This window comes from Gossypium hirsutum, chromosome A02 (assembly GCF_007990345.1).
Source record: "Gossypium hirsutum isolate 1008001.06 chromosome A02, Gossypium_hirsutum_v2.1, whole genome shotgun sequence".
NCBI classification, from domain to species: domain Eukaryota; kingdom Viridiplantae; phylum Streptophyta; class Magnoliopsida; order Malvales; family Malvaceae; genus Gossypium; species Gossypium hirsutum.
The window spans coordinates 98,384,104-98,395,856 of record NC_053425.1 but is presented as its reverse complement, the minus strand read 5'-3'; the positions used below and the strand labels follow the sequence as shown (position 1 = coordinate 98,395,856).

Sequence of the window (11,753 nt, the reverse complement as noted above, 5' to 3'; positions counted from 1 at the left end):
ACTATTATGGAAATAAGTAGTTTTAACCCTTAAAAGAAAAATGGGTAATTGCTGTTTTTAGTTTACTTATAAACTCTACCCTCTCGTATATATAATTAAGCCAAAGCAAGACTAATAAAGACAATGGTGCCATATTAAGTAATACAGGTAAGGAAGAAGATGATCAATCACTATCTGATGAAATTAACTTTGGAACAAGATTCCCCAACAGGACCACAAGATGCATTTCCCTATGCACCTTTACCTGCTCTACTACTGTGGTTTAATTTCCCCAATCAAGCAAACTATCCTCAACAAGTGCATATTTATATCTTGCAGCTACTACTTTGGACACAAAAGCAAGCAAATTATCCCATATGTATCTATGTATGTATATGGTAGCAAAAGGGTCAAAAAATCAGCATATGAGCCATCTGAAAATCTTACCTCATAGAGAGAAACAGGTCCCTCTTTTACCTGCAATGTAGTTGTTTTCTGACTTCATTCATTTGTGGTAGTATTAATTACCTTCCCAACAATAAATAATCTTTTAATTAATCACCGTTAAGACATGAAAAGTTTGTTTTATTACAAACATCTGTGTGGTCGCCTTTGAAGACACAAATGTTTCTAGTTAGTTTTAGGATTACATGGAATTAATTAAGCTTTAGGACCTGAGAGTTGCAAAGAAAAAACATGAATCTTGTGAGTGTTTTTTTCTTCTTTTTTTCTGCTCCTTGCTGCTAGGAGAGCCCACATGTTTCCTTTAGAAGGGTTTGAAGGAAGAAGAAACAAAGAAATGAAGTTAGAAAGACACAAGCTTTGGATCTATCGTTCCGTTATTACACAACAACATGAAATATTGTTGCAAAAAGGACCTGTTTCCCTCTATAAATATTATATATTTATTATATGAACAAGTTTGAGAATCTCATTATTTTACACTACCGCAATAATTAGTATTGCTGAAAGAATGAGCAGATGTTTTAATATATATATATATACATATATATAAGAAGAAAAAACAAAGATCAACTTCAGTACTCAAAGACTGAAAAAGTAAATGCGTTACCAGGAAAAACAAAAGGAGGCCCCATGATTATAAACCATTGTTTGCTTCAACATTAAAGGCAAACTGTACCCATGCCTTAGGGAAAAAAGAAACTGCAGAAAAAGAAAGTGAAGACTGAAGAAAGAAGAAGAAGAAGTGCAACAAGGAAGGCAAAGTGCTGTGAAGGAAAAAAAAAAGGCTTAGAGGGTATCTACATTGAATGGAAGGAGGAGAATCAATGTTGAAAAAAGCAAGCAAGAAAAGAACCGCATACATTAAATGCCATGACGCCATCCATGATACCTCAAACAACAAGCTCCACCGCTCCCATTCAGGATTTGATGAAATAAAGACTTATAGAAAAAGAACATTAACTTGAAAAAAATGCAGAGACACACACGTAGAGGAAATTAAGTAATCTTATGTTTATATATATATATAATCCCGGTCTCCAAAGGGAGATCATGCTTCACCGGTTCTTCCTTCTTTTGTCTCAATGCTCTTCCATTTTCATCATGCCTCTTGCATTGCATTGCATTGCATGTCTCCACTTTGCTTCAGTGCTTCATTATGTAAACCCATTTTGGAATTAAAATAGTGCTTTTTTGGAAATGCAACAAGAAGGGAAATAGATTAGAACTAAAATAACTTAAGTTCCCATTAACATTACGTGATAACCTAATTTAAACCCAACATAATAACACTGTTAAGTAGTCCATGCCCAACATCATAATCACTATCAAAGTACCCTTCCCTCCCCAGATGGTCAACCCTAAAAAATGTACACATCTAAAGTTCCCTCATAATCTGTTTCTAGGGTTTCTTACCAAGAGTGTGCTTGTTATTATGCATCCAAACTTTCAAAACATGCCTTTTGACCCCAGTTTCGTTGCAGAACTGTTGAACAATCTCTTCATCATGTTTCTGAATCCGCCACCCTAGTCTCTCAGCTAAACTCAGCATCTTCTCCTTTTGTTCCTGCGTAAACTTTGTTCTAAATCTCTTCCTTGAGCTTCCTTGATTCGAAGCATCCTCTTGATCTTCTCTGCTGTGTCCTCCTCCTCCTGAGGTTGATGGTAAAGCTAATGGCCTTTGTTGTCCGGCAACGTGGAGGTACCCTGTTGGTGCTCTAAAGTAAGGCGCAAATTGCGGTGGCTGGTGGTGGTGGTGGTGATGGAAGTAGAGGTCCGTGGTGTGGACGGAGTTTGGGGAGCCAAGCTCAGATTCCTTGCGGTGGAAGTTACGGTGGCAGTTACAAGCCGCGCATTTGAGAGCGTCGAGGGTGCCTTCAGTTCCAGCCGGCATGAACTCACCGCAACCGTCGAGAGCGTGACCGCCGATCCCCACCGCATGGTTCTTCAAACACTCCCTATACCTAGGCTTCCTCTGCTGCTGCTGCTGCTGCTGACCCGTTGGAGTTACTGAACCAGGTTCAACACCTGACATTTTGAGTCTAGACGAGTTTCCCAGCGAGTCATAACTCGGTGTCAAACCCATCTCTTCTTCCTGCTCTTCTTGATCCTCAAACTCCATTTCCCCTCCCTTCAACAGGAATTATGTAATTTTAATAAAAAAATTCAACAGTTTTTTTTCCTAATTAATAGAGAAGAAGAAGACGAAGATAAGAGGAATAAGAGAGTGTGGCCATAAATTTTGTTTTTTGGGTAATTTCTTCCCTTTATATCTGCAAAAAGAAAGCTGTTTCTGTGTCTGTGTGTGTGTGTGTGTGTGTGTTTTGGTTTCAAAGGGGGGCGTTGAGACCGTCTTGATATAAGCCTTCCCCCTTCCTCTGAAATCAAATCACTTGATAGCTGCTTCTCTAATTGATTTTTACTGCGCTGTAAAATATAATTTTAACCTTTTGTTTTTTTACCGTGAAGCGAACAAGAGTGTGGCTACAGTGATGATAGCAGGGATTGGGTTTGGGGTTTGGCCATTATTGGCTACAGTCTGCAGAGCGGACTTGAAAATGCATTCCAACTCTTCACGCGCCAAGCAAAGCACTTCACAAATTTTGTTTTTGCATAATCTTAAAAAATTCAATGGTATGAGATATTGTGTTTTCAAGTAGAGATAGATAGTGGTTTGAAATTTGGAGGAAACATTGTTGAAAGAAATAATTATGAATATTGAATATGAATTATAAAATAGACATAAATGATATAAAAAAAAGTTAATTCTTAAGTATTTGTTATTTAAATATTACGGTTATCTATTTTTTTTAAAATTCATAGGATGTGAATTATAAGTTTGGAATCTAAAGCATTATGGTTTTCACTATTTCAACTAAAACCACATTTATTAATAAGCTATTTGATCTATAAAATTGTTCAATTTTAAACAACTAAAATTATCTCTAGCGGCGACTGTAATACCCCTTACTCGATTTGACTACAGGTGTATCGACTTCATGATGTTGCCCCTATTTTGATAAAAATCTCATTTGGTACCTTATTCTCAAACCAACACCTAGATGTATTCATCCAACTCTACACAAGTGTAATACTATTATACCATGCCAATCTAAACCTATTCAAGCATATAATCATCAAAATCAACCATTCAAAAACATGCAATTCAAACTTTTGATCATTTAGGCATATTCATTTCCATTTTAACTATCCATATTTGTAACACTTCAATTGCCAATTCAAGCATGATTCATTATCCAATATGGAAACTAAGCAATTCAAGGAACTTGACATGAACTAACCAAAGTATACACTGAGCTACAAATCATGCTTAACATTAGATTTTATCATTTCTAATCATCCATCAACTTAACTATTTCAGCTAGCTCACATGCAACCTATAACATATTAATTAATACAAGTTAAATATCATCATTCTTAATGGTACCAAATTTGACCAAACCATGAATCAATAGGTTATATGCCATGTTAAGCATTCAAAATCACCCATCACCACATTTACCATACAACTTTCAACTCCAAAATGACCATTTGCACACTATCAACATTTAGAATTAAAACGGACATAATTCTACCGTCTTATTGATAGTGTGTGCTTCGCGTTGATCTGGCTAGGCAAGTTCCTCAATGTAATGATCCACAATGGAAGAAAACAACTAGAGTAAGCATTTAGTATGCTTAGTAAGTTTAAATAGAAAATACTATGCTTACCTTGATCACTTATAAGTATGACAACTACCAAACATTTTGGTATGCAATTTGGCTATCCTTGGCACAATATGTTATAACTAGTCACTTGCCTACATTAACACCCACATAGGTTAAACATACTTACATATCATGAATAACATCACCTAATACTGGCAATTTCATACCACATATCAACTTATAAACATATACCATTCATATTCAATACATTTTCAAACTTTTCAATATTAAGATAAATACTGCTCGATGGAATTCTAGTAAAACAGACTTGGATACCTAAGTGAACTAAATTACTCGTCTGAGCTAAAATTACATCAGGTTACTCGTTCAGACTAAACCTATGTTACATATAACCTAAAAATCTGCAACAAGGCTAGATCTTGTTAAATCACTAGAGAATTTGCAACAAGGCTAGATCTTATTAAGTAACCCGAGAGTCTGCAACAAATGCTAGATCTTTTTATAAACTGTGAAATCATTGATCAAGTGCGCATATAACCCTATTGGCATGCCAATCTTATCCTAAGCTTTTACTATGTTCACATGGGCATCAATTACATATAATTCAATATCATACCTATAATCAATCATATTCATACATTTATATGCTGTAGTTATTCACATGTTTCAGTTCAATCCTTTTTAACCATATGTGCCAAACTACTATTATATATATTACTATATATTCAAACATACATATACATTTATATATCAAAATAAATACAAGCATACATACTATACAAAATGATTTAGTAAGTTTCATGTGAACTTTCCTATTTTAAACACCAAAACAAGTTGATTCTTCAGGGACTAATCAACAATTTCAGCTTTTCCCCGATTAACTCTACTTCGATCTCAATCTTGATCTATACAAATATTTTGTATAACCAATCAATACCAAACATTTTTATACTATGGCATGATATAAATGATCCTATATAATTCAATTTTTCAAATTCCCCATATTTTATATTTTATTCAATTTAGTCCCTGAACTCGGGATAAACATAACTTTCAATTCTTAGCTTTAGATTTAAAAACAATTTCATATATTCTCATTAGGTAACTTATACTTTCTATTTCTAACATAATTTCATGACAATATTCAATTTGGTCCCTAATGTAACAAAATTAACAATTAGTTAAATTAACTTCATAATTTAGTCTTTTTCATAATCTAAGCTTAAAATCCATCAACTTCAAGCTTAATTCTTCAAGAAATCAAAAATGAAAACTTTCTAAAACTTTATCAATTTTACATATTGTTACATGGGCTAGCTAAATTAAGCTCCAATGACCTCAAATTTATAATATATATATATATATATAAGAAAAAGACTTGAACTACAACCTAATTTGTAGCCAAATGTTTTTCAAGGGTTGAAGGGTTTTTCTTAGGGTTTAACAATGGTGGAAAGTTGTAGGATGAAGAAAGATGGTGAATTTTTCAATATCTTTAACTCTTATACTTTAATTATCTTTCAGTTAACCTAGATTAATTAATTTAATCATGTTTTCATTAGTATAAGTTATCATTTAATCACATATAATGGAATATGCCATAATCATCCACCAAACCCTATTTAGAAATGATTTATTACCATTTTTGACCTTTGGCTAATTGCTATTTAGGTTTTCAACTATTTTGTCAATTAAAACTCTATAGCGATTGAATTTTACAATTTAGTCCCTGGGCCTTAATTAACTATTAATTCGACAAAATTACTTGACCAATCTTAAATATGTTTTTTATATTATATCCTTAAATAATCATATTTAATATCTATGGGCTCAATTTACAAAAATGAAGTTCTGAAATCACAGTTTTTAGTACCATTGAAATTCGAGTTGTTATAGTGGCAATGAGCATAGTAAGGATTCAATATGAGAGAAACCAAGTCATTCTATGAAGAAGGTTAGATCAAGAAAAGATGACCCCTCAAGTATTGGAAATACGATTTGAGTTCCTATTATTAAGGGTATAGTTGTTGATTTTAAAGGCTATAAGACAATCTATTTAGAGATAAACTGTTGAATTCATTTGGCTTGAACAAAACTAATGAGATTCTCAAGGAGGAGGATGAAATTGAATACTTGGTGATGTGATGAAATACACTATTGATGGAATTTCGACTTTGAGATTATTTTAGAGAATAGTATGGCTCAAACACTTATTATTTTAGAGAAGAGTATGGCTCAAACACTTATTATTGAATTGCTAGGGAGAAGTATATCTTGTACAACAAAATCCAAGCATTATGGAAAGCATTACACTCAATTAAGGTATTTGGAGAATGAGTACTACATAGTTAAGTTTCATTCACTCGAGTGCTATGCTAATACTTTAATGAAGGGTCCCTTGGTCATCTATGGACAATACCTTACTGTGCAACCTTGGTTGTTGTCCTTTAGGACTAATGTATTGTTTTAGGACCTAGGCAGTCCAAGACTGATTTGACTATTGTTCAAACACCTGTTTCTACAAAGTCTATTTAAATAGTTGTTTAAACATCTGTTTAGACATAATATTTGGGATGACCTAAGTTTTATTAGATGTTTACATTTTTTACTTGGGTCTTCATAAGTGTTTTCTCCATAAGAGAATGGGTATCAGAACATGTTTTATTTCGTCCAAAACAATGGTGGTCAAATTTGGATGATTGAAGGAATTATGAGATTAACATACCTTATTTATTAAAGCTTCTCCTTATCATTTAAGCTATTTATTTGGTGATGTATTTACTAGTTTTACATGGTTTAAAAGGCTTTATTTTGGGATAATTCAAAAAGATATATTCAAATTATAATTAAGAGTTTTACTTTATCAAGATTACTTAGAGAAGATGTCGAATTTAGCCTATAAATAAGTTATTGTGCCCCACACATAGTATGTGCCTTTGGAGTACTTTTGGTTGGTTATTTTATGTATCTTTTACTTGATATTTTTGCACTTTTGTGCTAGGCTTTTTATTGAAGAGGTATTATTGATTGTAAGTAAGGTTTTTAGATGAGTAATTTGTAATAATTAGGGTCATTATTGGGGTTGCAACTACTTCTTTGTGTAATTGTAGATTAGGCTTTAGCCAATAGATGATCCAGACGACTGTTGAATAAGAATCATTCACTGAGTGAGGCTCTACAAAGTAAGATCATTTTTGAATTGTGTTAACAAATCTCTTCTTTGTCGGAATATCGCTTATCTAAACATTTTGTCTGAACAACCAACTAGAAAGATAGTAAATCGCAGCTCTCACACATTGTATTCGCACATCATTATGACATAGATGCACCTACTGTAACACCCCTAACCCGTATTCGTCATTGGAACAGGGTTACAAGGCATTACCAGATAACACACCTCAATCACATACATTTATATATTCATACTCAAAATTCATTCAAAACATTCACAATGTCCCTTATAAGGCTCTACAAGACCTTAAAACATGCTTAGAAGTGGTTTAAGACTAAACTGATAATCTTCACAAACTTTGGGAAACATAGAAAATTTTAAAACATTCAAGGGTCACGCTTTGTGCCTCACATGGCTACCGAACACGTCCGTGTCTCAGGCAATGTGAAAATAGAGCATACACACTGACTTACACCACACGGTCGAGAACATGCCCGTGTACCATGACCGTGGAAAAATTTAAGAAGTTACTGACTTGGGTCACACGGCCGACCACACGCTCATATGCCAGCCTGCGTGCCACACACAGCCAGTAGACATGCCCGTGTATCTAGACCGTGTAAAAACTGTAGGGTATATTGTCTTTAATTCGAAGGGCACCCCAGAGGACACATGGCAGTGTAACATGACCGTGTGTTGCACAAAGCTGAGGAACACGTCCGTGTCTCTTCCCGTGTGGATGAAAATAGGCTATTTGTAAAGCCAATTTGCCACCCTTCTTGTAACGCCCCAAGTTTTTAAATATGTTTCTGTGATTCATTAACACAATTGTGTATCTGCTTCAGTGGTTAAGTGTTCTGGGTGTATGTGTGAGGTCCCAAGTTCAAGTCTTAGTTTGGGAAAATTTTGGCTTTTCTAAAGAATAAAGCCTCACTCTAGTTTAGTAGGCTTATGTTATATTGTCTGTAATTTTATATCAGAATGGGTTTGCTGGTCTGGTGGTTAAGTGTAATGTTAATATGTTGAAGGTCTTGTGTTCGAATCCCTGTGCAAGCGAGGGAGTTTATTTTTGCTTGTTTGACCGAGAGAGTTTCAATCAAACTAAAAATCTGAGAGGTGGGTTAGTGGGGAGAGATTTGGGAAGATGATAGGGTTTATCAGAATATTTTGCTCATTTTTTTCCTAACAGAAAAAAATTTGATTTCTCTCATTCTCCAAGTCTCTATCGTCCCCTCTTCTCGTTCTCTTTGTTTTTTTCTATGAATCCGTTCCTTCTTTTCCTTGTTTTGTAACGTGGTTGGTGCTCATGTGATTTGGTAAGTTTCGGTAAGTGTAGTACTTGAAGCTATTTTTGATTTAGGGTGTTAATTGATGGGTCTCGTTTTGATTTTGGGAAGGTTAAAGGGCTAGAGTTTCGATCAGCGTTGAAGTGGTGTAGTAACACTGTTACTCTTTTGAAGGTGAGTTTTTTAAAGGTGTTGGGTTTAGCATATTAATAAAGTTTCGTTTAAGTTTTGTATTAACACTAATTCAGGGGATTAGAATATCGATTTATAGGTTCTGGAGTGATCGGGCGTGTGGTCACCCGTGTGGTAAGCCGTGTGGCAATACACGGCTGTGTGAATGATAAGGTCAGGCCGTACGCGAAGGACACGACCGTGTGATGGCCGGGTGAGGTCGTGTGCGACATACGGGCTCGACCAACTGGGCCGTATAGGCCACACGAGCGTGTGGGCCCACATGGACATGTGGGATTTTGGGATCACACGGCCAAGACCAAATTGGGCCGTGTGGGCCACACGGCAAGCCACATGGGCGTGTAGGTCCATTTTACTGAAATGTCTGTTAGGGTTGCACGAGTCGCCCAAGTCAATTGTGAACCTTCTGTAGGGTCGGTAAGTACTACATAAACCCCTAAATGTGCAAGCTGACTGTCTGATTTCTGTACTGAGAATGAACTGTGATATCTAAATTGATTGTATGATCTGATAAATTGCATATCAGCATGTCATATTTGTATGTTACATTGCATCGGGATGGGTTAATGTTATGGAGGAAGTATTCTGAAAGGCTCTTAAGCGTGATATCTGGCAGCTCAGCTGTAATAATCTGATTTTGCTGCATATCGATACAGCATGGTGTGTAGGGATGGGTGGGTCAATTTTATCCCCACATGGTGTGTAGGGTTGGACGGAGTTGGTGTGTAGAGGCTGGTGGGTAGGACTCTGTTATTCTGTTTTGTTCTACATGTTATATCTGAGACGGGTTAAGGCCCTAATTCGTATATGATTCTGTATTTGAGTGGGCTAAGGTCCACACCGATTCTGTAAAGGGCTCAGGCCCGAACTATATATAAATACATGACTGATTTCGGATATTGTGCTGTGTGTATATTTTCTATAAGGATTATATACTGAGTTTGTGAAAACTCACCGTTTTCTATTTAATTTGTTCAGGTAATCCCCAGACTTGACGGATCAGAGCAGCGGAGGACTCTACGGTGGCCACACGTAAAATCTTAAATTGTTTTACGCAAATTTTCAGATTTATTACTTGTTTGAGTTTTTGATGTAATCCTGGACTTGGATTGTTTGGATTTTATTTCGGAAATTTATATTGTTTTATGGTTATTTAAACTGCACCTCAACAAAACACGGTTTTCCTAAAACTAAGGATTTCATAAACAAAAATGATTTTTCCTAAATAATTGATTACAACAGCTTCCGCTTAAAAAAGACAAGTTTTGAAACAAAACATCTAATGTGTGATTCCTTCAAATTAAATTAAGGTTACTTAACCGGAATGATTTTAACTTAAAGAGTTCGATTTCAAAATTCATCCCATGTGATATCGCCAGATTCGACCATAACATCCAGGCTGAGTTTGGGGTATTACACTTCTCAAGCACACCTAAACCATAACAACTTGCATCATTTGTATACATTCAAAGGCAACCAAGACATGCCATTTAGTACACAAAACATGTCATCTTATTCACAATCATTTTCATACTCAAAACCATAACCAAAATCATATTGAAACATTATATCAAAACAAACTATTGCATTTATCGCCACATTTTATCACCTATTTTAATATCACAAAACATCCATCACAACATCTTATAATCAAGCCACAACATTTCATCTTTCAAGCATTAACAACTAACCAAATGAACAATCATTTAGCTATATCACAACTATGGCAAACATACCAAAATAAGCTAACGTATAAGGCATTATATACATCACATATATTACTTATCCAACACATAATTCAAGCCAACTCAAATGGCCATTCACACCAACATTTACAAGCCAAATCTCATGGCTAATATCATGACTCAAAACATACCAAAATGACACTAGCCTATACATGCCATATACCATATATTCAAAGTTCCAAAAGTACCAACAAGTTGTCAATAGTGTGATGGTGGTTCCTGATGATCCCCGATGTCCGAGCTATCCTCGATACTCTATAAAATAAAGACAAAAAACACACAGTAAGCTTCAAAGCTTAGTAAGTTTGTACTAAATGTTTACTTAACAGTTCATAATATACAAATCATCAATTAATAAACACTTAGTAAGTCTCATATCATCATTCAATTCTAATCCATGATCATTTATCATATATATACAAATCCATCAAGCTTCATACACATAGTATCATCTACCACATAGGTATCATGCGTACCTGTATATTCCCGTATTTATTTATTTATTTCATTCTCACCTCTTTGTTTGATACGTTAAATCATTCGAAAATCTTTCAATACTCTAAGAACTCGCACACTTAGTACAAAAATGATTACCCGAAGCTATAACGATATCGCACACTTAGTGTTATCACATTGAACCGAAGTTATCTCAGTATCGCACACTTAGTGCCACATATAGCTGAAGCTATTCCAGTTCACACACTAAATGCTATATATATAGCTGAAGCTATCTCAAAACGCACACTAAGTGCCAAACATAATCGATTTGTCGTCGTACACAATCGTAGTCATATATATACAATTTATGCATTATTAAAGCACTAAAAAATAATTATAACAATGTTTATCACGTACGAACTTACCTCGTACTCAGAATTTACGAATCGGATCGATTACTCGATAACCTTCGATTTTTCCCGATCTAAATTCGAATTCTTTGGTTCTTGATCTATATACATTAAAAATTAACTCTTTTATTAATCAAAAGATTCAATTTCATCTAAAAATACTTATTTCAGTATTTTTAAACTTTAGCCCCTAAAGTTTTACATATTTATAAATTAGTCCTTATTTCATAAATACACAAAATTCACAAAATTCAATATAACACATGCTTAGCCAAATTTTCTATAGGTCCCTAGCAGCCCAAAACTTTCATTTAATTCACAATTTAGCCCCTGAATTTACACTTTTCTCAATTTAATCCCTAATATGCATTTTTTAGTC

At 34.7% G+C, this 11,753-nt stretch overlaps 1 protein-coding gene across 2 annotated transcripts; it reads right to left on the bottom strand.

Moving 5' to 3' along the window:
• Positions 1-1,075: 1,075 nt before the first annotated feature.
• On the bottom strand, positions 1,076-2,808 carry LOC107951698 (zinc-finger homeodomain protein 2). Of its 2 annotated transcripts, none has more exons than XM_016886824.2 (2): positions 1,858-2,808; positions 1,076-1,593 (listed from the first exon to the last, which is right to left on the bottom strand). In XM_016886824.2, exons 1-2 carry the CDS (start codon positions 2,561-2,563, stop codon positions 1,544-1,546), a joined length of 756 nt encoding a protein of 251 aa, XP_016742313.2. In that variant the 5' UTR covers positions 2,564-2,808; the 3' UTR covers positions 1,076-1,543. The 2 variants fall into 2 exon arrangements, with proteins under 2 accessions (XP_016742313.2, XP_016742314.2); XM_016886825.2 differs by having other exon boundaries at positions 1,076-1,630; positions 1,858-2,802.
• Between the last annotated feature and the right edge of the window lie 8,945 nt (positions 2,809-11,753).

Bases quoted from the DNA above. Each gene is read 5' to 3' on its own strand.
- LOC107951698 (XM_016886824.2), bottom strand. From the start codon at position 2,563: ATGGAGTTTGAGGATCAAGAAGAGCAGGAAGAAGAGATGGGTTTGACA. The intron at 1,594-1,857 runs GTAAGAAACCCT...TACATAATGAAG, and splicing joins TAATAACAAGCACACTCTTG to CACTGAAGCAAAGTGGAGAC.